Source organism: Alexandromys fortis, unplaced genomic scaffold (genome assembly GCF_014885135.2).
Source record: "Alexandromys fortis isolate MF-2015 unplaced genomic scaffold, M_Fortis_MF-2015_v1.1 scaffold_79, whole genome shotgun sequence".
NCBI classification, from domain to species: Eukaryota; Metazoa; Chordata; class Mammalia; order Rodentia; family Cricetidae; genus Alexandromys; species Alexandromys fortis.
In genome coordinates, this window is record NW_026067964.1 from 5,006,277 (window position 1) to 5,034,237 (window position 27,961).

The 27,961-nt window shown below is 45.1% G+C and overlaps 1 protein-coding gene across 9 annotated transcripts in view; it reads left to right on the plus strand.

The window, feature by feature from the left end:
• The window catches only part of Pde8b (phosphodiesterase 8B), a 215,965-nt gene that overhangs the window by 121,924 nt on the left and 66,080 nt on the right, over window positions 1-27,961 (plus strand). For 5 of the 9 annotated variants that reach the window (XM_050153867.1, XM_050153870.1, XM_050153861.1 and 2 more), the window contains exons 2-6: window positions 2,111-2,170; window positions 15,976-16,166; window positions 19,250-19,309; window positions 22,195-22,252; window positions 27,267-27,355. In XM_050153867.1, the coding sequence (XP_050009824.1) occupies window positions 2,111-2,170; window positions 15,976-16,166; window positions 19,250-19,309; window positions 22,195-22,252; window positions 27,267-27,355 (458 nt within the window). The remainder of the gene's footprint in view (window positions 1-2,110; window positions 2,171-15,975; window positions 16,167-19,249; window positions 19,310-22,194; window positions 22,253-27,266; window positions 27,356-27,961) is intronic. The other 4 variants (XM_050153869.1, XM_050153862.1, XM_050153864.1 and 1 more) reach the window with 1 other exon arrangement.

A 27,961-nucleotide genomic window follows, 5' to 3' on the forward strand; every position in this document is an offset into this window, starting at 1 on the left:
CTTCTGCCAAGATGACCCAGGAAGAGGCTGAAGTGTAAATGTAGCTAGGAACCATTGTGGCTGCATGAGAAAGCTGTGGTCTCTCCTGTCTTGAGGCAGGAAGTAGTATCTACTGAAAGGAGTGTCACCTTTAAAATGGTGCTGTCCTTCAATGGGCATTGCTTGGTCTCTAGTTAAGGCCGCAGTTTAGCACAATGCCTGGGACAGAGAGGTGGGGTATGTTCACAGTCATCATATTATCTCCTGGTGGGTTGTTTTGTTTTTGGTGTTTGTTGTTTTTTCAAGACAGGGTTTTTCTGTGTAGTCTTGGCTGTCCCAGAATGCACTCTGTAGACCACGCTGGCCTCGAACTTACAGGGATCCTCCTGCCTCTGCCTCCCAAGTCCTGGGATTAAAGTTGTGCATTACCACTGACCAGCTTCCTGGTGAATTTTAAACTAGCTGCCTCCCACCACTGTGGTAGGTTAGCAAGGTTACACGCATGTGCCTGATGGGGACTTGCCAAAGTATATAGGCAATGCATCAAATAGGGACGAATTTTCTTTTGTTTGGAGACAGCTTGAGTCCTTCCTGTAGTCATCCTACCCTCAGATTCTTAGATCCCAAAGCAAGCCCATTTTATTTTATTCCTTTGATACTTTATTTTTCTTACATACTTTTTTGGTGTGTGTGTACATGTATGTACTCATGGTGCCTGCCATAGCACACATGTGGAGGTCAGAGGACAACCCTGTGTGGTTCTCTTTTTCTACCTGTGTTTTAGTTCCGTGAAGCGAACTCCCAAGGCTTATGGCGAGTCTTGGGTCTTGGATTTATGCTTGCCTTATTTTCCAACAACAAGGTCTGAAGTGAAGTGGAAAATCCACCATAAAGAGAAAAGAATAGGGACACATTGGAGGGAGGCTGCAGCTTGAGTGCCCAGAATTAAGTATGGGGAAGAGGAAGAAAAGGGGAAAGGGAAATATTTTGGGTCTTCCAAAGTATAATTTGCAATTCTACCTTGTAGGGTTTTTTTTTTGTTATTGTTGTTTAAGTTTGGGGGTTTGAGGCAGGATCCCATGTATCCCAGGCTGGTTTTAAGCTGACATAGCTTAGTTCAACCCTAAATTCCTGTGCCCGTTTGTCTAGTAATGGATCCAAGGCCTCAAGGTCAGTCTACCAACTGACCACACCCTCAGTCCAGAAAGTTGTACTTTTCTTGTTAATTTTTAATGGATCAAGCCTGGCTCGGGGTCATCGCCACATCCTTGGTCCCATGGTGCTTCCTAATTATGCTTCTTCAGACAGACAGGGGCCAGCAGGATGTGTTTCAAACGGGATAGCCTTCAAAGTAGCAAGTCACTGAAGCCACCTAGAGAAAAACAAAATTGGACCCATGGAGATGAGGTCACAACCTTGAGCCGAATTCATCTGGAGAAAAGGCATTTTTAGAAATCCATGTAGAGTGATTAAAAGTAAAGGCAAATATGTATTTGCTCTCTGCGTCAGCCAAGGGCAGATGGGTAGTGTGGGCTACTGAACAACTGGGAGCTTCAGTCTTGCTCACGGAGCCTGAGCAACGGTTAGCCTTCTGTAGTCCAGGTGTGGCAGCCCTGTGTCCCCTTGAGGAAAGACCACTGAGAGGGAAGCAGTGTCCATGAGTAAGAATTAGCTGTTTATTCCTCATGCTAAAACCTAAAGAGAAAGAAGGCTCTAGCATGTTCCACTCTCAGAAGTTCCGGGTAGCAGTAGGTATGGTTATATGGTACGGCTATAATATTGGCGCTGCTGGTATACAGTGGTGCTCAGTAAATAATCACCCAATTGTGTTCTCCAATAAAATAGCTCATGCTTATATACAAGTCTTGGGCCTGGAGTAAAACTACCCCAGAGTCCTGCCATTTACCGCGGGAGGTGTGGCCTTATAGCTATTCCCAGTGCACGCAGTGTATAGAGTCTCATAAACGGGTGGTAAAGGATGGGATGGATGTTTCCTAAGTTATCTCCAGGCCAGGGAGTTAGGCGCTTCCATCATTTATGAAGTGGCATAGTCTAGTCTACTGTGTAGGGAATGGTTTAGCAGCCCCTGTTCTGAAGACTTGACACTTCTCATGTGCTGTCCTTTCTTTAGCAGGTGTCTTCTGCGGAGGTGCGCATTGGGCCCATGAGACTGACGCAGGACCCTATCCAGGTATACTTCTATCCCTCAGGAGGGGCTTTTCTTTTGGGGTGCATGGCTATATGAAGAATGTTTAGTAGTTTTCTGGGTTAACAACAGATAGCCATCTTTGCCCTTCCCCAATACATATGTGTGTGTGTGTATATATATACATATATATATGTAATATTTGTGTGTGTTTGTCTTATCAGTATCATGCTCCAGAAATCAGATTGGTTTTTGAGGACTTAAATATCACCCTACTTTGCCCAGTGGATTGTGGGGGAGAACAACCCACCATCCTGCTGCCCACAGAAAGGGAGGAGGTACCATGTGTTGAAGGGTATGACTTTTCTGAGAGCCACAGCTGGCTGCGATTCTGGCTTTGCCTCAGCACTATGGGTTTGTGCACATTGTTTCCTTCCTCCATCTGGCATCCCCGCGGACATGGGGAAGATGAGATTTCCCTTCTCACAGAGGACTCTAAATGCAGCAAAACTGCCTTTCATGCCCCTGTAGAAGACTGTCTGCCAGTGGAAGGTGTTCAAGACTGGCATCTGGGGCTGTTGTTTGGGAGGTAAAATGATGTGGGGACAGTATGCACGTTGGTAATTGTTTTGGTCTATCCATATCTTTATTGATGAATAAAGATGACTGGGCCACTCTCTTCTGTAGTTCACTAATAAAATGGTAGAGGGATGGTAAGAGTCTGAGGAACAGGGAGTTTGCTGTGAGATTGTTTCTCATAAGAGTGTCAGAATCTGCACCCTTATAATCTCACCAACAAGAACAAGGACAGTAATAGACATGCCAAAGTGGTCTAGAGAAAGCCCACATGGCCTCAGCACTACACAAGAACTCTAGGCAACCAAGGGCTGCTGAGAGCGGGAGAAATAGTCTTTCCTGAGGAAGAGCACACAAAATGGCGCACGAAATGGTTATCCAATACCAGATGGTCAGCACTGAAAACATACATACAAGTAACTGTTAGCAAGGGGACAGCGAAGCCATCAAACTGGATTACTCCATGAGTGGAAAGGCAGGTTTATTGGGGGAATTTTAATTTAAACTGTGGTGGCTTTCTCAGGGACAGAGAAGATAGCAAACCATGGGGAAAGCCTCACCTGTTGTGAAGGGGTCTGTCTGCAGCAGGAGGAAAGCCAGGAAGCAAGAACTGGAAGTTGGAGTAGTTGGAGGTAGAGGCCTGTGAGCCCAAAGAGCCTGGGAGCTGGCGTGGGGACTTTGATGTGTGTTGTAGGTGCGTGTTAATAGAGGAGTAGCCAGCTCTAGGCTGTAGTGTCAGATCAGGGGAGTATGGCTCTCTCTGACAAACAGAGACCCACTTCCCAAGTTTCTGAGCAATGCTGATTATATAGACTTTTGTTTATCCACTAGCAATCTTTCTGTTTACCCAGCCAGAGTCCAGCCTGAGCTGAGTCCAGGCTGTCATTTACAGCATTGCCAATGTCGCTGTGGTTTGAGGGGCTGGGGGCCCACTTTGGACCTAACAGTTCTACGTAACAATAATTAGTGACAAAAGATGCCATGAATTGAAAGAAGGCAAGGAGGGCTATATGGAAGGGTTTGGAGGGAGGAAAGGGAAGGGGGAAAGGATGTGATTATATATAATTCTAAAACTAATAAGAAGTAATAAAAACTAAATAAGGAAAAGAAAAAACAAACCATGTCTAGGCTTCTCTTCTTGATTAGGAGTTAGGGACTAAGCTCTGTAGAAAATAGCTACTTATCCAATTGATATTAGTAATTCTTAAAAATAATAAATAAAAGTTTGTGTCCTCCGTGCTTTAAGCAAGAAGCCTATGAGACAGTAAGCGCTGAGACAGAAGAACTGGGAGCCAGAGCCAGAAAGGCCACCCACAAACAGGACCGGCCAGCTCTAGCGCTGACCATTTGGTAGCTGTTACTCTCTCAGCCCTCTCCCTTCCTGCCCTTCTTCATCCGTTTACATCACCCCTATGAGGTAGCCCATGGGTGCTGAGCAAGTGTGCCTCTTCCTCATCAGCTGTAGCTTGCCAGCTCCTGGACACTGCCCCTGGAAGACGCAGCAGGCACGCCACCCAGGCTACAGATGAGAAGGAACTGAACTAAAGACACGTGCTGCCTGAGTTTTGAGCAAAGGAAAAATAATGTTTTATAGTTATTTGAAAGGAATAACAGATTTAGGGAAAAGAAAACAACAAAAGGAAGAGGCTTAGCTTGGGAAATTTTGATGAAAACAAATTTAGGAGCAGAGAGAGGGAGGAAAAAAACACAAGCCAGCTCTTTGCATAGAATACAAGCAAATGGAAAATTCTAGTAATCGGTCTTAAGGGGACGCAGTTTGAACTCCAGTTCTGAATCAAAGCAGTGATGAATAAGGGGGCTGATAGTGTGGGCTCAGTCTCAAAGCCATTTCCACAGTACTTCCTGGGGGACTAATTCAGGCTCACATCAATCCCGTTCGCCTCCACTCTACCCTGTGCTGGGTTGGCAATGCAGGCTCATGATAAGAATGTAATTTGCCAAACCATAAACTATTATACTTGCTTCCATCAAATATTAGCATTACGCCCTATTTGTTTCAGAGAGCCTCCCCACCCCAGCAGCAGCACTGCAGATACTGTTTAAGCCTGTATTTAGCTCTTTACGCCCGTCTTTCCCTTGGAACACCGTAACTCATATTTACATATTTTCCCTCCATACTTATGTGTCTATTTCTAAAAGTCACCCTTTCCTCAAGTGTCTTTAAGGCTGACTTGAGAAGTATATTGTAAGCGTGCTTCTGAAATTCATTCTTATCATTTGGCGTCTCTAGATGTCATACCGGGGGATTTCAGGGACTCCCTGGCCTGACCTGAAGTCCCGCAGGTTTGTTCTGCCTTCTTTGCAGTATTCTGTGGCCTCACCCTTTCCCTTGAGCTGCGCAGTCCATTTTGAATTAGCTTTGTGACATGAGACAGGAAGTGAGTTCCGTTCTTTCCGATGGGCTGCCCAGTTGCCCCAGCAGTGCTAGTTCAAATTACTCTCGCTGCTGCGTTGTCTTGGCACTTTTTAAGAAAATAATGGACAACCAGGGGCTGAGAGCTGGCTGATGGGTTAACACACACTGGGCTTGCCGTGGACCCGAGTTCAGTTCCCAGCACCCATGCTGGGCAGCCCACCAATCCTGGAGCTCCAGTTGCAGGACCTTCCAATGCCTCTGGCCCCCGTGGGTTCTGTACGCCTGTGCACATACCCACACTCAGACACACACTTAAAAACCTTTTTTGTTAAAAAGTCAACTATAAATTAATTTATACATCTGTCTTTTGGCAAGAGTTTGGAAATTGCAAGGTGAGTCACAGTCACCAACGTGATTCTTAGTTTTTAAGATGGTCATGGGCAATGAGATGACAGTGACCTTGCTGAACTCATCTGTGAGCTCATACAATAATACTTTTAAAACATATTCATTTATTACCAGAGTGCCATGGCGTGTGGAGGCCAGAGGGCAGCTTCAACCAGTCCTTTCTTACTGTGGGTTCCAGGGACCAAACACCACCCTTATCTGCTGAGCCATCTTGTTAACCCCCATACAGTCTTTCTTTTTTATGGAGCCCTTGGGATGTTTTTCATGTGTAAAATTATGTGATCATTCTTCCTTTCCGAATCTGAATTCTAAAAAAATTCGCCTAACAAATTTAAGAACAAAATGTGTTTAGTGTTTCCGTTTTGTTTCGATTTGTCCTCTCTACCCCCAAAATGGAGCTGTAACTCAGCAACAGAGCCTAGTAGAGCCTGTGCAGGGCCCTGGGTTTGCTCGCCAGCACTGAGAAAAGCAGCTGTTTTTTTTTTAATTTAATTTTATTTATTAATTTATTAATTATTTATTAAAGATTTCTGCCTCCTCCCCGCCACCGCCTCCCATTTCCCTCCCCCTCCCCCGGTCAAGTCCCCCTCCCTCGTCAGCCCAAAGAGCAATCAGGGTTCCCTGCCCTGTGGGAAGTCCAAGGACCACCCTCCTCCATCCAGGTCTAGTGAGGTGAGCATCCAAACTGCCTAGGCTCCCACAAAGCCAATAGGTGCAGTAGGATCAAAAACCCATTGCCATTGTTCTTGAGTTCTCGGTAGTCCTCATTGTCCGCTATGCCTGGGTCTGAAAAAGCAGCTGTTTTTTTTTTAAAGGTACTCCCACATACTTTACCAAAGTTGCATCATTTTATGTACTAAAGGGGGCGAGAGCCTGTTATTCCCAGGGCAGTGCTGGATTTTGTCTTTAATTCAGTTTCAGCTTCCCTGTGGATGCGGTACATAGACAGCAGCTGAGAGTTTTCCCATGATCAATAAAAAGCTTTTTCATTTGATTTTTGGCTACTCCAATCATTTCTATTTGGCTAAATCTTCTGTCCATTTTTTTAAATTGAGTTAATATTTCAAAGATGTTGAATTGAAGAAATTTTGTTGTGTGTGTGGTATAAGCATGTGTGCACGTGTGTGGGTGGACATACTTGTGAATGTGGAGGCCACTGGTGGATGTCATGTGCCCTTCTCTGTCACTCCCTGTCTTTCGTTTTAAGACATAGCTCATCAATTTGCCTGGACTGAGCAGGAGGATGCGCTCCTCTTTGCTGCCTAGCCCTGTGGCTGCAGATCCCGGCTGAGACCGGTTTTTACATACGTGCTAGGAGTGTAAACTCAAGTCCTCACAGTTTACAACAAGCTCCTTAGCCAGTGAGTGACCTCCCCAGAGAAATTCTTTATATATACTGGTTACAAATTCTTCAACAGATTTTTTTAAAATATCTTTCTCCTAGGCTGTGGCTCTTTCCTTCATTTTCATAACTCTGGCTTTTGGTGAGGCAATGTTTCATTCTGATAAGAACTTACGTTACATGATACATGCATACGTGCGTCACATCTGCTAAGAGGTCACATGCATATGTGCATCACACCTGCTAAGAGGTCACATGCATACGTGTGTCACACCTGCTAGGAGGTCACATGCATATGTATGTCACACCTGCTAAGAGGTCACATGCATACGTGTGTCACACCTGCTATGAGGTCACATGCATATGTGCATCACACCTGCTAAGAGGTCACATGCATACATGCATCACACTGGCTAAGAGGTCACATGCATACGTGCATCACACCTGCTAAGAGGTCACATGCATACATGCATCACACTGGCTAAGAGGTCACATGCATATGTATGTCACACATACTAAGAGGTCACATGCATACGTGTGTCACACATGCTAAGAAGTCACATACATATGTATGTTATACTTGCTAAGAAGTCACATACATATGTGTTACACATGCTAAGAGGTCTAATTTTAGCACATCTCAAGCTACATTGTATTTCTGTCCTTTCCAATAGGGGACCTGTCTTTTGCAAGATTAGACTACCATTTCATAGCCATTTCTCCATAACTGGAAGCAGTTGCCTGGAAGACTCAATCTTTCAAGCGTAGTAAAACACATAGTGGGAACCCACTACCCAGAGAAAGGACTAGAATGTTAGCCCCGTGGCAACACACCCAGAGTGATCAGAGATGAACCGAGGCAAGAGTGCATGTGGTGCCCGAGATGAGTCACTTGGCAAAGTGCTCGCTGCTCATGTTTGGGGACCTGTGTTCAGGGCACGGCGGCACACACCTGCAATCCTAGAATGAGGGAGGTAGACCCAACTCCTGGGCTCACAGGCCGGCTAGTCTAGCCAAACTGGGGAGCTCTGAGTTTAGCGAAATACATTTTCTCAAAAACTATGGTTGAGAGGGCTGGTCAGATGGTTGGTGGGTAGTGGTGTCTGCTGCCATGCCTGACAAACCTGACTTGAGTCCTAGGACACACGTGGAAAGAGAATTAACTCTCAGTGGTTGTCCCCTGACTTTCATAAGAGAGCCATGGCACATGACGGTACACACACACACACACACACACACACACACACACACACACGCACACCTCACATTCTTATACACACTGATACATACACACGAGCACGCATCTCTCTGAGTTGGGGGGATAGAAGAGTTTTTTAAATCTTAAAAATATGTAAGACTTTAAGAATCTGAGCCCCTACTATGTGCAGACTCTGTGCACCATGGGTGGAGATGGCAAGACGCTCTCCAGGCACAGACAGAGGTTCAAGCCCTCTCACGGCAGCAGTATTGCTAGCTGGTCATGGACTCTTTCTGCTGCTGGTTTGGTAGCTGTATCAGAAAAACAAATCTATGCCCTAGTGCTTTCATTTTTGTTTTTGTTTTGTTTTGTGGTTTTGCCCCCGCCCCTTGGAAGACAACATCTATTCTGTCATTTCTTTGCAATGCTAGAAAATATAAATTAGCATCAGTCAAGCTTGGCAGGAGATGGGGAGACAAGAGTATCTCGGTGTGTGTTTGCTTTGGGATCACATTTCCGAATTCACCAGGGGGAACTGGGGTGTGGAGCGTGGGGCCGAGACGCTGCACACATGCTGCCAGGAGCCCAGGGAGAGCAAGCAGAACGTGCTAGAAGAGCAGTGTGAGCTGCGCCGCACATCTCCCAGGTGAGTGGATGTGACTCACTGGGAGAGCCATAGTCTTCAATCTTGGCCAGAAAAGAAAACGTAAGCGGGATATTATGAAGCAGTAAATTCATATCGCTGTGACACTGTCTGGAAAGCAAGCAGTCTCTTCTTCATCCGTGCCTGAAGTATGCTTGTTTCCCCAGTGTGCAGAATCTGCCTGCCTCTGCTTAGAGCCCTGGCCTCACTCCCCTCACGCTGGGCTTTCCTGTGAACTTGGAGCTGGACCCTCACAGCTGTGGCCTAAGCTTTTCCTCTCAAGGCAGATTCCTTCAAAAGGTGTTCTCTTGTGTTTACATGGGTACAATTTTTTTCTAGAGCCATTAAATATCAGGTTTTGTTTGTTTTGAGATGGTGTCTCTGTAGCCTAGGCTCGTCTGAAAGTCACTGTAGCCTAGATTAGACCCAGCTTCCCAAGTGCTAAGATTGTAAGCATGAGCCACCGTGCCTGGCTTTCACTTGGGTTTTATATGTCAGAGAGTACGTGGCCTTGTGACTAGCTGACTGCCATGGCAAGGAGGGAGAAGTTCTTCATGATACTACCAAATTGTCCCTTCTACTTAGCCAAGCCAGTCTGGGGTCATCTTGGCCTCAATTTATACCATTATTTGTGTAACTATAGATATGTCTCTTAGTCATCCTCCAAGATGAAGTTTGCAAAATGACAATGGTGGCCACATTCAAAGAGTTACAGAAGGGCTATTAGATAAAAGAATATCTCAAGTCCTTTGGGTTTAGTCACTGGCCAAAAGGAAGTGACAATCAAACCCATTTTTCTAGAAAAATTTATGCTAAGTCCCAGGTCAGTACTTCCCACCCCACCCCTTTACTGGCTCTGTCTCAAATCAAATTGGCTAATACTTCAGTACCCTGTGGGTTCATCTTACATTGTCTCTGTGTGTTGATATGCCTCAAATGACCCTTGCTACCTAGTGGTGTCTTACAACCCAACAAACTGTTCTAAAAGTTGAGTGTTTCACTATTGATGTTGTGAGTCTATTTGAAGACACACAGGCAAACCTTTGTCAAGAAAGAGTACAAATCAGGGGCTGAGGAGCCGGCTCTGGGGTTAAAGTTCTCACCATGCAAGCATGGGGACAAGTTGAGTAGGCAATGCCTGTGACTCCAGTCAGAGACACAAAGTGGGGATCTCCATAGCAGTCTGGTTGGGGACACTGCTATATTGGTGAATTTCAGGTTTGTTTGTGAGAGAGACCATGAATAAGATAGAAGAGAGGTCAAAGACGATTCTCAACATCACCTCTGGGGCATGCACCTCTGGGCATTGTTCTAGCTTAGGGTGAACAACAAATGGAACTTTATGGTTATAAAAAAAATTTTGACAAAGTTCTATGTGTTGACAAGCTAGAGAGGTTGTTTGCCTGGCAGACAAGGACTTTGCACATACAACCCAAGGCTCACCATGTGAAGAATAGTTAAATACCTCTAGACCCCCGACTTCAGAGCACAGTGTCTTAACTGTTAATAGTTAAGTATAGACCACACTGATAGCCCACAGATCATGTATAGCATGATCAGTAATCATTTGTGTCACTCTTTCAAGATCTCTGTCACTGATTCCTGCTTACCTGTCATTCGGATAAAGCAGGGACAACTAAGTGTGCAGTTGCGTTGCCCCCTGTGTTCATTCCTCATGGATGGAGGAATGAACCAGAAAGCCCAAAGCAATCCGTGAGAAGTGACGATGCTGCGACCTGCCACTCAAATGTAAACAGAATTAGAGGAGAAATTGCTGCCCAGGGAGAATGTTGCTGCTACTATCGTCTTTGAGGGACACTGGACACATAGCCAGTGTGAAGGCAATCAGTTAATGCGATGAGGGAATAAAGGGCCAGCCAAACATGTCACATTCATTAAAGCTTCTTCAGGGATGAAGTGTGATGGCAATACAGAGGCCCATTTGCCAAGACTTAGAAGTGATGCTGTACCTCACTATCAGACTCTGGCTAGAAGGTGACCAGCACTGCTCAGCTCTTCTTTAGTAGCTTTGAGAGCTACTAAATCTCAAGGGCAGTGTGCTGAGCAAATGCACTTTTTTCATTTGTCTATATTATTACTAAGAAGCCAAATCTCACAGGGTTTTGACAGAAACCTTCAAAGGTCACAGTGTTTATGCAGACTGTTCTTTGGCCATTTATGATCTAGTTCTCCCATGCAGAAGAGGCTGCCTGCAGTTGTGTTCTTACCTGAACAGACCCCAACATAACAGGTCAGTCCAGAATGAGCCATGTTTGCTTATAGCTCCTGTATGTTCAAGGAAAGCCTGGGTAGTCAACAAGACTCTGGGACTGTAACTTAGGGATGGTAATTGCCTAGCAAGTGTGTGTTCCTGAGCTCAGTTCCTAGTACTGCAAACACAGACACACACAGACACACAGAGACACACAGACACACAGACACACACATATATGTATATATACACACACACACACAGAACACACACACAGAGAGAGAGAGAGAGAGAGAGAGAGAGAGAGAGAGAGAGAGAGAGAGAGAGAGATTCAATTTTTTGCAGGATCCAAGGAAGAGTTGCAAAGCCATGACTTGGAAGAGGGGCAGTGGGCCCGGATGCCTCTGAGAACTTTGACAGTGAAAATTTCAAGTCCTTCCTTCAATGTCTCCACTATTAGTGGCCACAGTTCCCAGTCATCAGCCTCTGCGTTTCTCTTCTTGGAATCCACCTTTCTGGAAGTGGGATACCCTTAAACCAGCTGTGATCTTGGAGAGGGTGACCACTTTCTTGGAGAAGGAATGATTTTTCTAGAGATAGGCCAGTACATTCCAAGATGGTTGCTATTGTGTTGTTACCCTAAAAGCTATGGATTTCCATTTTGCTTTTGAGTTGATTTTTCTAAATCAATGTGCTATAAAATGGAAAGAAGTTTAAGTATTACCCAAAGAATTATTTTATTAAGTACCTTTCTAATATAAACACTCCATTTCGAATGTAAAATTGATTATTATTATCAGTAGTAGTTTTATTGTTATTCAGGTAAGCTAATACATCATGAAAATATGCCATTGGAAATATGGTTTAACTTTCCAAAAGAAAGGGAAACATCACACTAATGGGACCACTCAGACACACTCCAGGGCCAGTCAGGGGTCCCAGGGACCAGGAAGTGACAGGTATAGAAGCTTTCCTATGGTTTATGAGACAATAAGGGCAGGCAGAATATGCAAGTTTAAGACTGGCAAATCTGGACAATTGGGAAATTTGGGGGGCCATGGACATAGGGATTGTTTTTAATTTGTAGGTGTCTGGTCCTGCGATGATTAGGGCCGGAGGACAGTGCCCAAGTGCCGGGGCAGTCAGGAATCCATCACCTCTGAGAATTCCTGTCTCCCCCATGTCAAAGTCCTGGTGTCAAAACATCAGAAAGGCATGTGTGTTAGTCAGAGTTCTCTGTAGAATCAGAACTAAGAATGAAAACAACATACATAAACACAACACACACACACGGTAGATGTTCAGGAAATATTTCTAGAATATTGTTTCTTACTATTGTTTCAAACAGTGGGCACAACATGAATAAAATCCACTGACATCTGTAGCATACAGGAGAGAATAGACTTGTGTTCTTATTGGACCAGTCAATGTTGAGTCATATGATACACAGGGGGTGTATCAGAGTGGATTATATACTGTGATCTGAGTAGTCCAACCGTGGTTGTCTCCCAGTAGAAAAGCCAAGGATCTAGTAGCTGTTCTGCCCATGAGACTGGATGTCTCAGTGGCCCCAGGAAATCCTAGAGAGCTGCTGTTCTTCAGTCTGTATTAGAATCCAGAAGAGGTGGGTTCTAATACCATCGAAGGAATGCCACAGCCACAGAATAGATGAATGAGGAGAAGCAGGCAAAACCCAAAATCTCCATTTCCTTAATGTAGGTAGCCATCAGAAGGTGTGACCCAGACTTGGAAGGGGGTCCTCCTAGTTTAAGCAGTCTACTCAAGAAAATCCCTTACAGGTGTGCCCAGCTGCTTGGATTTAGTAGATTCTACAAGTTGATAACCAGGATTATCTGTCACAGCATGGTTAACGCAGTCCCCAGTTTAAATCAGTCTTATGCCTAGTTTTTTTTGTTTTGTTTTGCTTTGTTTTTTGTAAATTGGCCAAGATGGCCTTCCTATGGTCTAGCCCTCTGCTTCACTTGCGACCTTTGCCCCTCCTTCCTCCATCTCACCTCGGTCACACTGGCTCACACTGATGCTCATACATCCCAGACACCCCAAACATAGTCATGAACCTTTTAGAGCTATGGTTCTTAATCTGTGGGTTGTGATCCTACTGGTCACCTAAGACTATCAGAAAACACAGATATTTTACATATGAGTTATAACAGTAGCAAAATTGAAGGTATGAAATAGCAATGAAAATTTTATGGTTGGGGGCCACCACAACATAAAGAACTGTATTAAAGGGTCACAGCATTAGGAAGGCTGAGAACCATTGTCTTAGTGGCTTCCAGAGTTCTGCCTGGAGAGCTTTACTACCAAACACCAACTCCTTTCTTGACCACCTGCCCCCTCCCTGTGCTGATACCCACTCCAGAGCTCCCTCACTCCACCTGCTACTTTTGAGTCCAGCCTTTAACAGCTGAGCCATCTCCCCAGCCCTGCCTGCTACTTTTTAGGTGGCTTTTATCACTTATTAACCTTTCATAGTCTCATTTCTCAATGTGCGTATTGTCTATGTTTTACTCTTTACTATAACAAACAAGGAGTTTTTATTTTGTCCAACAACATATGCTAAGGGATTTTTTAAAGGCATCAGGAATACAGTATGTGTTCAGAAAATATCTGTGGAATAATACCTTTTGATGACTTTTCTTTTTTAAAAAGTGAGACCTTCCAGTTTTGTGTAAAAACACGGGAAATGAGAAAGATGGGTTGGACTCTGTAGTATAGTCCAATAGGAGAGAGTAGATTTGTATTCTTATTGTACTGGTCAGTATTGAACCATAATGATCCCAATGTGTGGCTTGTTGAGATTCTGGTTTATAGACCCATCACATAACCAGACGAATGTGAGGCAAAAGATTCTGTCAGCTTTTGGCTCTTGGCTTCTACACATTGTTTCTCATCTTAATATCACAGTTGTACCAAGGAGAAGGCTCATGACTTTTTGCACAAGAAAGCTTCAACCCAGTCTTACTTGTTGTCCTTGCCATAGTAACTGTTCGATCTGAAGGCTTTCTTTCCAATGTCGTGACCCACCAGGCAGCGCCCTTCACCTCTCTGGGGAGAGCTCCCTCCTGCCTCTTTCTAGTGGCATCTCAGGGTCTGCAAAGGTTAGGCACATCTCAGGCTGGAGTGGTAGACCTCGGTCAGGGTGAGCCCTCAGAGAAAGAGAGCCGCCCCATGTTTTCTGGCAGATGGTATTAAATCATGTGCGAAAAATAAAAAAGATGTTAAAATCATGCTGAAAAAAAAAACCCCAGATATTTCTGCTCCTGGAGACATGGTGCTTGAGAAAACAGAAAATTATTCAGAGTGTGAGATGATTGACATCGATGATATATTTGGATATTTTTAATGTTAAGGGATTATTAGGGGTAGGTTTAGGTATGAAGTAGTATTGTGGTTTTGTCCTTATAGGAATGAATCTTTCTGCTTAACAGATATGTGTGGATAAGATTATGTTGATTGTATTTAACACACACACACACACACAAGATTTGGGATAGAGTAGTGGTTCTCAACTTGTGGGTGGAAGCCCCCACAGGGATCACATATCAGATGTTTACATTACGATTCCTAACCGTAGCAAAATTACAGTTATAAAGTAGCAACAAAATAATTTATAGCTGGGGTGTCACTACAACATGAGGAACTGTATCAAAGAGTCAAGGCATTAGGAAGGTTGAGAACCACTGGGTTAGAGGGAGGGATAGAACAAGCCCCTATTGGCTAGTAGTTAGCTATTGTTGGAACTGATTGACGGGTGGGTGAAATTCATTATATTATCGTGTCTACTTCCTTATGGGTTTCTAATGTTCAAGTAATACGGTATTTTAAAAACATAATGGTAGCAGTTGGGCACTGTGGCTTTATTTCTGTTCTTATTATAAATGAAACACTTTGGGTGTTTTACCGTGACCTATGGTATTGCCTTAAAAGCCCTCCGTGCTGTGAGAATACTGTTCTGGTCCTAATTGTTTAAACCAGAAATGGATGCTGGAGCGTGCCTTACCAATGTCTTCGATTCTTGTGTTTTTGCATCACACCCTATTGCTGAAGGATGCCTCACGCCTGCAGGATCAGGATCGTAGTGAAGACCTTCGCAGTGGTGCACGCCTGGAAACCCAGTTACTCAGCAGGTTCAAGGGCTGTGACTTCAAGGCTATCTGGGGCTTCCTAGCAAGAGCCTTTCTCAAAAATAAAGCAGGAATAACCTTCTTGTAGCTTTTATAAAACCAGTTACTGTCTCAACTATCAAGGTTTGACCAGGCAGCTCATAAGTGCCAGCCTTCTCCTGGGCGGAGGAACATGGCAAGGAACTGGGCTGGCCACCCTCGCTCCCCGAGGCTTCGTTCTCAGTACTCGAGTTAGATCCTAAAGAGGTGCAAGTGGTGGTAAGGCTTCCCTAGCTCCCAGCTGCCAGAGACTCTGGATTCCTGAGCTCAAGAATGCTGAGGAGTATCTTCATGGCACCTGCCTTCTTTTCCATGGGTGGGGCTATTCTCTGCAATGAGGCAAAGAGAGTCAAGCTGTCCTCAGTTTGGTTCCGTCAGCCTCACGGTTCATGATCAGTCTTTTGCCGTGCTGGCAAGAGTCGGGTGTTTACATTAATCTCTCCGGTTGTTGTCAGTACTCTGAAGTTCCTGCGTCTCTACAGCTATTTTAGTGCCGAGCGCAGGAAGCCTCCAGGGACTTGGAAGCAAAAACCATTTGCATTGGACCAGATGTGTGCCTTTGCAGATTACCATGCTACCTGCAGAACCCACGTGACTTATCCTGTCTGTAATGATGCTGTTTCCCTCATTTTAAAGATAGAGCGGACTGTAAGGAAACCTGTAGCCAGCAGCATCCACTCCTCACTAGAATGATGGAGCACCTACCTGTGTCCTACCCTCCTGCCTCCCAACTAGCTCCTATCCAAGAAGATGGTATAGCTTGTTTGGGGAACCCAGGTATTGTTGGAGCTGAGCCCAGACAGCTTTCCTCTGGAGCCCTGTGTTTAGCCAGGATCCCCAGGGCCTGTTTTCGGTGCCGTCCAGAGGGTGTGGATTTCGGTTCAAGATGCTCTTCTTTCTGTTTCAGGTTTTGCTAATTTTTGCAAAGGAGGATAGTCAGAGCGACGGCTTCTGGTGGGCCTGTGACAGGGCTGGCTACAGATGCAACATTGCTCGCACTCCAGAGTCGGCCCTTGAGTGCTTCCTGGACAAGCATCATGAGATCATTGTGATCGATCACAGGCAAACCCGGAACTTTGATGCAGAAGCGGTGTGCAGGTACCTTTCTCCGTCTGAGTTGCTTAGTAAACCCCCCTGATTGGCTCTAAATGAATTTATTCTGTAGACAGCGTGGGTCCCAGCACTGACCTGAGAGTCATAGATCTGGATTGCCAAGACACAGGCTATGGCTCCTTCCTACAGACACATCTTGCCTTCCCGTTTCTGCACATTTGAATTGTATTGAATTTAGAGGCTGGACTCGTTCTACAGCTTAAAGGATGCTCCTCCACCCCTCCCAAGTATTGCTCATCAAAGAGTCATTAAAATTCACACAGTTTTTACTACACGTAGTTTAGATTTAAAGTAGATATTTTAAACTTCATTATTCTGTCCCAAAATGAACATCAGAAATGTGTGAAGCAGAGATTTTTTTCCATACGTGACACAGATGGGTAGATCCTGTAGCAGGCTTCCCAGACATGGAGGGAAGAAGGCAGCCACTTTAGTGGCAGAGGCTTCCTGGGGCCCATGCCCCCACTTTTTTATACAAACGCTTGCACTTCAGGGAGCAAGCACCTGTCTGGTCATAAGTAGACGCACAATGTTAACTGAGCCATTCAACAGAAGTTGACTGCTTGGACCTCGGCCTGCAAGAGTCACTAATTAATTGAGAACAGGACAGAGTCCAGTCACATATGGGGCCAGACTTTCATTGAATATTAGTAAATTAAAAATAAAGAAATTGATTCTTAAAACTTTTGGTATCCTGACAAGAATATTAATGGATTAAAAGGTTTTTTTTTTTTTTGTCACAGGCTTTGCCTTGTCTTGTTATTTTTTTCATGACTTGCATTTTCCCAAAGAATTTTTAATTAGCCAGTGGGGTTTTTGTGGTTTTTTTTTTTTTTGTCTTGGTTTGGTTTGGGTTTTTGTTGTTGTGTTGTTGTTTTGTTTTGTTTTGTTTCCCAAGACAGGATTTCTCTGTGTAGCCTGTCCTGGCACTAGCTCTTGTAGACCAGGCTGGCCTCCAACTCATGGAGATCCGCCTGCCTCTGCCTCCCGAGCGCTGAGATTAAAGGCATGTGCCACCACCGCCCGGCTACTAACCAGTGCTTTATCAGTTTCAAATCTTACCTTTCTCCATAGAAATATTTTCCTATTTAGTAACATACACATACAAAATGATATTTTTACTATTAAGAAATATATTTTCTTTCTAACCAGGTATAATGGAACACTTCAGTTATCCTAGCACTTGGGAGACTGAGGCAGGAGGGTTACTGAGTTGAAGACCAGCTTGGGCTACATAGCCAGACACCATCTCAAAGAATAAAAAACAAACAAAACAAAATATATCTTCTTTCTAAATGATTTTCAGGCTGGAACTGGGTCCTGGCCCTTGCTTACTCGTCTCGTATGGCTCTGTAATCAAACACTGCTTCAGGTGTACAAGGGCAGGTATACAATAATTCAAGACAAGCGTCCCCTAAGGTCTAGATGGATAGTCTTTGTATTCTTCCTTAGAGATAGAGGCATGATGTTTGTGTCTTTGTTATAGGTGCTCAAAAAGGCAGCAGGGAATATGAGGTCGGAAGGAAGTTGTATGTATTTATGTGCTAACTGTCTGTTACTGGTTCTGTTAGAGGCAGCTAGATTCTTAAATGATTGACAGCCAGCAGTGCTCTGTACTGAAGTGAGTCGTAGACATGCGCCAATAGAAGTACATGTTCTCTGTGGGCCTAGGTCCCCGGCCTTCCTTCATTTAGCATCCTGACCCCAGACCGATACACCTCCAGATCTCCCTTAGCCTTCTCACCAGGAAGACATTGGAGTCCCTCTTAACAGCAATTTCTCTGGGGAGCAAAAAGTAACCCAAAGGCAGGGGCCAGTCACAAAGAGAGTCAAGAGCCTGCTCCCACTCAGCACGTTCAGTATATGAGTTAGCCTCTTGTCTAAGTCCAGGCTCTTAAGAAGGTGACCTAGCAGTGTGTCCCCATCACGTCACTGGGTAGGAGAAGCTATGTGAAAGGAAGATGGGTACAGCATCTCCCTGGATCTCAGAGAGGGCCTCTCGGATGCTGTATTTTTTCTCATCATACGGGAACTGGTACTTTTCTGAGTGTCTATACATTAGGCTCCCACATGTAAACCGAGTCTTCTGGAACCTGCTCTGTGGGAGGTTGGATGGGAACCGGAAGTGACGAGCACCAACACTGGAGTGAACCTGTCTTGGTGACACACGGTTCCTCTTTGAAAGATCTCAAAATAAGCAGAAGTCAGACCACAGATATAGGTTCAAACGGTCAGTGCTGATTTCCGTAGATTCAAGAATGTGGCCCTTTATTAAAGGCTTGGCCGATTCACGGAGCCCTGACCAGAGCAGTCTAGAATCTGAGCTTGTGCAACATCACGCATCTTGTGAGGGTCACAAACCTCAAAATACTACAACCTGCGTGTGTTTGTAGTCTATAGAACTGCTAAGGATACATTGATTGTCTACAGGTGGTCCTAGTTCAGCAATCTTTCTCAAGCCCAGCTGATGGCCAAGTACAGAAGCATCAATGACCGATGAACTGGGAGAGGGACACTCTTTGAGTGATGTTTAGCAGGATTTAGGCTTCATTTGTCTGCCTGTCTGCCAGCAAGCGCTTTAACTTTTATTGTTAGATCAATTTTATTCTGTTATTTTGATGTTATCGTTGTCAATTTTATTGTTATTTTGTATGATCTCTTGTTTTCAAAAGAAAGTAATCCAACCTAGTTGGCTGCCTAGGTACCAACCGATCATCGAAGGTCTATAGTACTGCCATGCTCCTAAAAAGAGAGTCAGATTTCAATCAGAAACCAGGAAATTCAAGTGGAATTTGCCAGTTTCGAAGTAGAAAACTGGCGAGTCTGGCCTGTTGGAAAATTGCTCAGGAGTTTAAAACAATTACAAAACTAACTAACTAAATTAATTAATTAAATATGTTGTTCCAGTTTCCAGGGTCATCTTTCTTTGCTGTCTCGTGTGTGTTCTGAAACTTTTTCTTTGAAGGACGATTTGATTTGGTACCACAATCAGTGCAGAGAAGTTTCCATAATAGTTTTAATGTAACAGAGCCCAGATCGCTGCTTTGACTTGATACTTCTTTCTACAGGTCAATCCGGGCCACCAACCCCTCTGAGCACACCGTGATCCTGGCTGTGGTTTCACAAGCGTAAGTCCACTGCCTACCCTACCCCAGCATGCCGTGCAGCATTCTGACTCCAGCAGCTTCTCCTACCCCCAGTAGAACCTCTCACTTCCTTCCGAGGCCCCCACCCCCAGCAACCCCTCTCAATACCAGCAGCACCCCACGCCAGCAACACCTCCCACCCTCAGCAGGACCCCGCACCCTCAGCAGCACCCCCACTCCCAGCTTTACCCCCACTCCCAGCTGCACCCTCACTCCCAGCAGTACCCCACCTCCAGCTTTACCCATACCCCCAGGTGCACCCTCACACCCAACAGTACCCCCACCCCAGCTGTACCCTCACACCCAGCAGTACCTCACCTCCAGCTTCACCCCTCCCCCAGCTGCACCCTCACCCCCAGCAGCACCCCACCTCCAGCTTCACCTGTACCCCCAGCAGCACCGCTACCCCCAGCAGCACCCCACCCCCAGCAGCACCCCACCCCCAGCTGCACCCTCACCTCCAGCAGCACCCCTACCCCCAGTTGCACCCACACCCCCAGCTGCACCCACACCCCCAGCAGCACCCTCACCCCAGCATTACTATTCCATCTGAGACACTTACATGATGCAATCCAGGTTTTGAACCAGCTCTGTGAGGAGCGTATCTTAGACTGTGCAATGCCCCTTCTAGAACTTGCTTTGAGGGCTTTGTTTTCCAAGTTTCCAAAAATATTTAGGGTGGTTTTTTCTTCTTCTCCCTCTTATATAATTGCTGTTAGCACGTTTTCACACACTTCAGGGGGAAAATAGGTTTCTCATCAACATGACATGCCAAAAATGAGTAAGAAAGCCGAGAACTCTGGAGAGGATGTTGTTCTAGTTCATCTTTTAGACAGGAAAGTGCCTGAGTTGTCACTTAAGAATGTGGCATGGGAGTACAGAGGCGCCAAATCCATCGCAGGAAAAGGATTGTGGGGCTTAGGTGAGGACCGTTGTGTGGCTAACAGCAGCCCAGAGACTTAGGCTAGTTGTGGACGGCAAAGAAGATTGGCCTGACTATCGGTACAGTGACACCCTGAGATGAGAGGCTGTTCTCCTGGGATTAGTGTCTGGAATGTTCTGCACTTAAAATGCGGGGCTGGCTGAGAGAAAGAAGTAGTTTGTATGTGTGCCACAATACTTGGAATCCTTGCCAGTGGCAAAATTTGTCATAGTCAATTAATGGCTGTTATTAGGTTCAGAGCGACTAAGATCCTAATTAGGGCCCAGGACCTGATGGACTTGGCTCTGCTATGGCATTTGGCACAGATTCCACCACGAAGGAGCGGACTGGCCAGCAGCTCTGACAATAAGGTCTGGGGTTTTGCAGGGCAGCCTGGCCCAGGGAGAGTTGAAAGGAGTGCACTGTAACAGGTCATGCTGGCACAAGAGGAAGCCATGGCGGCAGGGGCCTGCCCTGAGCAGAGCTCTGTGTTGAAATGTTGCCCAAGAGGCTCATTGCATGATGGTTTCCATGGGCTGCGGTCCAAAGAAGGTGAAGCTCTGTCCTCGTGGGTGCTGATACCCGCTGTCCTGGTGGGACACTGGTTCCAGAAAGAGTGAGTCGGGACCTGGAGGAGGTCAGCCTCCATCTCCACTTACCTCCAGAGATCTGAACAGGATCCATTTGCGTGATGCTGGGAGACCACACTACGCAACATCTCCCAAGGTCTCTTATTCCCTGGAGTCCAAAATGCCTTCTGCCCTTCTCATATATTAAGAATGTTGATGAGTCCTTGACTAGGGGTGGTTTTCTATGGCTTGTTACGATACTTCTGTTTTTTTTTTATTATTATTATCAAATGCTTCTTATATAGAGAATGATGCTAAATTAGTGCCTCTGTCTTCGCTATGTAGTTTAGGAAATGGAAGATTATTACACTGAGTCTTTGTACTGCCTCATTCATAGAAGGCAGAAAGTCGGAGTCAGGGAAACGATTCCTCTGGCAGGAATCACTATGGGAAGAGCCACAGACAAACTGGGTCCTCTGTTTTCTAATGACATTTCCACCCAGTTCCCCTGCCTCTTGTCTTACCTAATTTTCTTTTCTTTTTGGTTTTTTCAAGACAAGGTTTCTTTGTAGCTTTGGTGCCTGTCCTGGAACTAGCTCTTGTAGACCAGGCTGGCCTCTAACTCACAGAGATCCACCTGCCTCTGCCTCCTGAGTGCTGGGATTAAAGGTGTGCGCCACCACCGCCCAGCTGTCTTTCCTAATTTTCAAGGAATGTGTCCTATGCACATCTCTGGCCGTCTCGGGGTGACACTTTCTTAATGGTGACAATTGACATCTTAGTGACAAGGTCCCCACCCTACCTTTTTACTCATGGCCCAGCTCCGGGCTCAGTATTGAAAACTGTCTCAAGAAATGGGTGGCCGTGATCAGTTTTTGTTTTCCCTTGCTTTTGGATTTCTGTTCAGATTTACACCTCTTTCCCATTTGGTTGTATGGCCCTATAGACTGTAAGGTTGGGTATCTGTGTCACCTTGAGATTTGGGCGCAGCCGGGTCTTGGGGAGGAAACTGAGCACCTAGTTGCGTTAGGGACATAGCTTTGTGAAAAACAACATGCGTGACATTGCTTTTTATGGGGCTGCTCTCTTACATCTGCCCCAAACCCGAAGGGCGACCCAGAGTTAGGGCGTTTCTAGCCATGCTAAGCGTGCATCCGGCACGCTGCCGTTACTTCCTCTCCTGCCTGTGTTCTGCTTACATCTGGAAGACAGATGTGGGGTCTGCGTCCCTGCAGGCAGGTGCTCCCTGGGCACACGTTGTTCAGGAATCCTCTCTAGAGCCAACGCCCATGGCCTCATTGCTCTCTCTCCGTGCTTCAGTGTGAGGAATCCCGGTTTATAGCTGCTGAGTGACCACATTTTCTGCTTTGCTGCAGATCTGGTGACCATGAAGAGGCCTCAGTTCTTCCTCTCCTCCATGCCGGCTTCAACCGGGTACGTATGAAGGGACCGAATGCCTCTCTCGAAAGCAGGCACTGCCTCCCTGACTCTCCCTTGAGGTCAAAGCGCACAGCCATGAGCACTAGTACAGGAAACAGGCCTCAGAACTGTGAACCAGGGATGGAAGCAACGGCACTGCATGGGGTGGCAGCGAGCAAGCGACTAGCAAGTGCCAGTCAACCACTTGCTTCTTGTCATCTTAATCCCATCTATCACAGCAGCCGATACATGGTGATAACAAAATACCTCTTACATCACATCAAAATCCGGCAGTCTCAAGTGACCCACGTAGCTCCATCTTACCCATCAGTCTCGGCATGTATGTGTGGTCATAGAAAGATGATGTCCAACATTGCCACCAGGGGCCTGCCCAGAGCTTTTAAACTGAGAGCAGGTTCATGCTGGCTTGTGAACCATTGCCTAACACCAGAAAAAGAAAAGCCTCCAATTTGAAGCCTAACTATATAAAATACATTGATATCAACTTAAAGATTAAGACTGATTGTCCTAAGCAAGAAAATACAGACATATTACTAGGATTACAAGGTAAGATAGAAACTGGATTGGAGGCAAAGCCATGTGGGGGCAAATAGCAAGAAAACAATGGAATTAATTTAAAATAAAGAAGAGAAAGTGGAATGAGAAAAGAAAGGTGAATATTAGACAGAGTCATATAGAAAATTTATAGTCTTTCCCTCACATGTTTAGACAAACATATATATTTCTACTGTTTAAAAAAAAAAACAAATCGTTCATTTTAGGTCAAAATAGAGTAGCGATCCATAGTTGATTTCTGTAAATTTTACTGATAGTCTAAACTCAGACAGATAGTCCTGTAAGTTCTTAGTGTTTTAAGTGACAATAGTGTTTTGCTATTCTGGATTTAAAATGAAAAGCCGCGGTCATAGATCACGGAGAAGCAGTAACTTCCTTAGGGTAGGGTAGCAGTCTCCCCTGCTTTGGCACTCTTCAGCCTAGGAGCAGAGCCCTGAGAAAGATGGGAGGCAGCAGAGGTTCATAATGTGTAATAGAAATGACCGTATCTAGGTCGCGAGATTCCACACTCTCCCAACACGTCTTCCCGTGTGTCTGCTGTCTCTCCTTGTGACGGTTGGTGTTTGTCTCTGAAAGTTTGCCTTGTATTCCCTGCTTGAATATGGATAAGAGGATACCTCCGAGTTTGGGAATGCAGAATTGCCAGAGGACAGTCAGCAAAGACGCCATGTGACTGCCATTTTTGTTAGCTCATTCATTTTCTAGAGATAACTGAAATTATTCGCTTGTTTTATTGATCTTCTGTGTCACGTGGACCACACCTCTCCACCCCTTACCCTCTGGGGGACAGAGATTGCACATCTGTTGACAGGAAAGCTTAGACGAGAATGATTGTCACTCTCTAGGTACAAATATTAAGAAAAGAGGGTTCACTGCTTTCTTCTTACCTGTCTTGTGCTACCCTGCAATGCTGTGCCCAGGTCCAAACATGTCATACACGTTGAATGGACCCATGGTGAATAGGAGTTCACAAGCTAGTGCCTAGCAGGGATTACCTGGTGTTTTGAGAGCTTGGTCTGATTTTGTCAAGGCTGTGCACCAATGGATCAGGGTGCCCCCAACCCCTCAGGTTTTCTCCCAGTGAAACACATAGCACCCTGATTGATTTCTCTGTGTGTTGTGGCCTCAGTGTGGCGGAGGCAGATCTCCAGGCAGCTTCTCTCCTTGTTTGGGTAAGATCTTGTCTTTGGCAGCTCTCTATCCAAGTACCTTCCAGATATGCCAACTAGCCTTGCCTTCTGTGCGGTTGTTTCTCTTTCTTGATTTGTTTTGATTTAAATCGTTTGCTGAAACTTGGCTTTGTGTTACTAGCTACTGGGCCAGCACATTGGTCTATGAGCCCTGAGCGGGGATCCAGGAAGAAACCCCCAACAACTCCCCCTGAAGCCTTTGGATGTGGCCAGCTGTGGTGATGCTCAGCCTACAATGTGCTTTGTGGAATCCAGCATCTTGCCCGACGCAACTGCTCTTACATTCACCTCCATGAGCCTTTTTTTTTAAAAGCCCGAAATGATGCTTATTCATCTCAACAAGTATTTATGGGGCTCCACGTGTGAGGCAATGTGGAAGGAAGGCATGCTGGGCTAGCAGCTGTGAGCCACACTTCTCCCCAGAGTAACTTCCTTTGGAGAGGGAAGTCGGGGAGCTGTGGTGTATTTATCAGGCCCAGTTCCAGAGGATTTGCTTAATTTTTCTCAACATATGAAGGATTTGATATTTTCTCCGTTTTCTTTTTTTTTTCAGAGGAGGAAACAGACTCCAAAATCTGAATAGCTTATAGATTCATAACACAGGCAAGGCTGCAGCTGTGTGTCCCCTCTTCGCTCTGTCTTGAGTCTGCCCACTAATGTAGTTTCCCAAGCCATGTCCTGGAGTACCCTCCCAGGAGCTCCTGTGTTCCCTGAAAGGCAGCCTCCCGGGTGAATCTGTAGACCATGTACTCCTCCTTTTAGTGAGACCCCTCAGCACGCATTGGCAATTGAGCATGTTAGCCCTCAAGATGTTCTGAGGGCTCCTGGAGTCAAGATGCACGCATCTCACCATCATCTAGACTCACTTCCCTTGGAAATTTCAGTATGTCTCCAGTGACCCCTGAGAAGGGATATCAGCTAGCACCGGTTTCCCTCATCTGAAAACTCAGGCAGACGTGAATCTTGATCAACTTGACTTTGTGACTAAAAGAACAAATGTTTCCTGTGTGTGTGTGTGTGTGTGTGTGTGTGTGTGTGTGTGTGTGTGTTTATGGCTTTATCGTGGTCCCCCTCCACTCCACTTGGGAAGTTAGAAGCCTATGGAAAGTTAGAGGGCTTTGAAGGTATTCCTCAGGGAGAGATCACTCCTTCCAGGTGTGTGTGTGGGGGGGGGTATGTGCACACGTGCATGCATGTGTGAACACACACTTACATGCTAAGACAGAAGGGGAGAGAGGAGTTGGGTTTTCTCTCTGGCTGACTTGATGATAGAAATCTATAAGTAGACCTTTGTGCTGGGTCTGGCGCTCTCCCCTCCATCTGTCTATCTGTCTGAGAAGCAAGGTGGTCACTGGGTACTTTGGAATCCTTTTTTGCTTGTGAGTATGCTAGATATATGCTTGGAAAGTTCTGCAAAGTTTATATTTTCTCTTTGAGGTAAAATGTAAGACATTTTCTTCAGTCTTGAGTAAATCTGTCTCCTTACTGTTTTATTGGTTATTTTTTTCTGCTTTCCTCATTTCTCATGAAAGTGCTGACGTGTTCCTATGAGAGAAATGCATGATTTCTTGTATATCCTACACCAAGTGATGTGTTCGATTTAAAAGATGTAAAGAAGAGACTGCAGAGGTATCTCAGCAGTTAAGAGCCCTGGCTGCCCTTTCAGGAGACCCAGGTTTAATTTTCAGCACCTACTTGGTAGCTCACAGTTGTTGGTAATTTCAGTTCCAGGATATCCAAGCCTGTCCTGGCCTCTATGGGCACTACATACATGTGGTGCACAGACATAAATGAAGGCAAAATACATGTACAAAGATTCTTTAGAGAACTTAATGTAGAGATGAGTTTGGGCTTGTTGAGAAGGTTCGGCTGTCTCTGCATGGTATGAAGTGCGTACATCATAGCTCTTTGATGAATGGTGTTCAAATTCTATTTTGTTTGACTTGGACTTTGCTTATGCCTTTACTCAACCCACTAAGGGTTTGTAAATGTGTAAAGGCTTTTTTTTTTCTAGTTGAGATGAAACTAAAACAGACCATTTTCAAATGAACAATGTGGTGGCCTTTAGAGCAGTTGCAATTCCCACCCTCGGTCTTGTTCTAAAGCATGTCCCTTCGCCCCAAGTCCCCACTAAGCAGTTCCCGTCCTGCTTTGCAAACTCTGGCGAGCATTAGTCTGCCGTCTCTCTGTAAGGAGTCATCTGTCCTGATGGTTTGCATAAATGGAATCATGGAGCGTGTGGCTTTTGGTGTCTTTCTTCTTTCACTTAATACTCTGGAGGGTTTTACACGCTATTGCGTACATCAGTATTTCATTCCTAGCTTATGCCTAAATACAATCTCACTGTGTGTGTGTACCACAGTTTGTGTATCCATTTCCATCTTCCTAGACTGTTATTCTACCCCATACCATGAAACTGAAGCTGGTGTGGACCTGATTCCACAAGGGTTTACTTGAGGTAGCCATTTTCAATGCTTTCGATTATATACCTAGAGTTTAATTTTTGAATAACATGTACACTGTTTTCCACAGTGACTATTCCATTTCATAGCCCCATCAGCAATGCGCAGGGCTTTGATTCTGCCCATTTTTACTAATACTTATTTTTCTTTTTGAAATTAAACCTATTCTAGTGAGTATGAATGATATCATAGTGTGCTTTTGACTTGTATTCCTTTAGTCTGGTGAGCCTGGACATCATTCATGTGTTTGCTGAACAAATTTTCTATGTTTTCCTGAAGAAATGTCGACTCACATTCTTTGCCTAGTTTTTCATTTGATTGTCCTTCTGTTGTCAAACTCGCCAATATTTCAAATGAGCTCTGCATTAGGCACCCAAAAGATTTGGAAAGAGGCAGAGAATACTCCCATAAAAATGAATCAATGGCACAGTGCAGCCTGGGCATGCTGCATATCAAGTTTCGGGCGACTGTTCAGGGTAAAGCCGAATGGTTCCGTAATTAACAAAGCTGGGGGGTGCATGCTGTGCTCTTGTGTGTTTACTTTGCTGTGACCCCTCATAATGAAGCTCCCCCTATCTTTGTTATAAGGTGAGCCAAATGCATCACCGGCTCTGTTGTTTCCCTGACACTCTAACAAACCCTTCACACTCCTTGACAACTTCTCTCTGTGTCCCTTCCTACCTACAAGATGTCTTGCATAATGAGCTACCTGGGGGCAGGAACAACCGTTAAGTTTCCCTGTTTGACTCTCTAAGAAAAGAATTGGAGATGTCTTATGCATTATCTTTGCTTTCTTTTCAGAGATTTATGGAGAATAGCAGCATAATTGCTTGCTATAATGAACTGATTCAAATAGAACATGGGGAAGTTCGTTCACAGTTCAAATTACGGTATGTAGCAAAATAAGACAATACATGATGTTAACAGTTCTTTAGAAAACTCTGAACTGCCAACAGGCCGCAGTTCACAGATCTATAACTGATGTCTGGGATTTGAAGCTATTAGACTGCCAGCCAATGGCAGTGTGTTAACTGGAGTCCCTTGATATGCTGAAATAAACTGAAAGTGTATCTTTTATGACAGTATCTTCCACTATTTGTGGCAGTATTAAAATCATAACTTGGGAAGCCCTACTCCATTTTTGTATAATTAGATTGAGACTAAGAGCATCCTTTAAGAATCAGTTTCTGACTTTGAACTTCATAAATTCCTAGTTGGGATGTTAGAGTTTGGGAAGCCAATAGGTACATTTTTTTACACTATTCATCAAAACGGCTAAGCGGTGATTTCATGAAGTCTGCTTGTGGCCTCAGCATACACGGCATATCATCAAGGACCCGGTTTTTGGTGTCTTGGTAGGGATTTAGTTAGTGCTTTAAGAGGCGGCTTCTCACTGGCTCTGCATTCTGTGTGGGGTTCTTGTGTCATCTTCCACTCATATGCTTTCTTGGAAAATCAGGGTCCTAGCACCTGCCTAGTTCAAGCTCGGCTCTGGC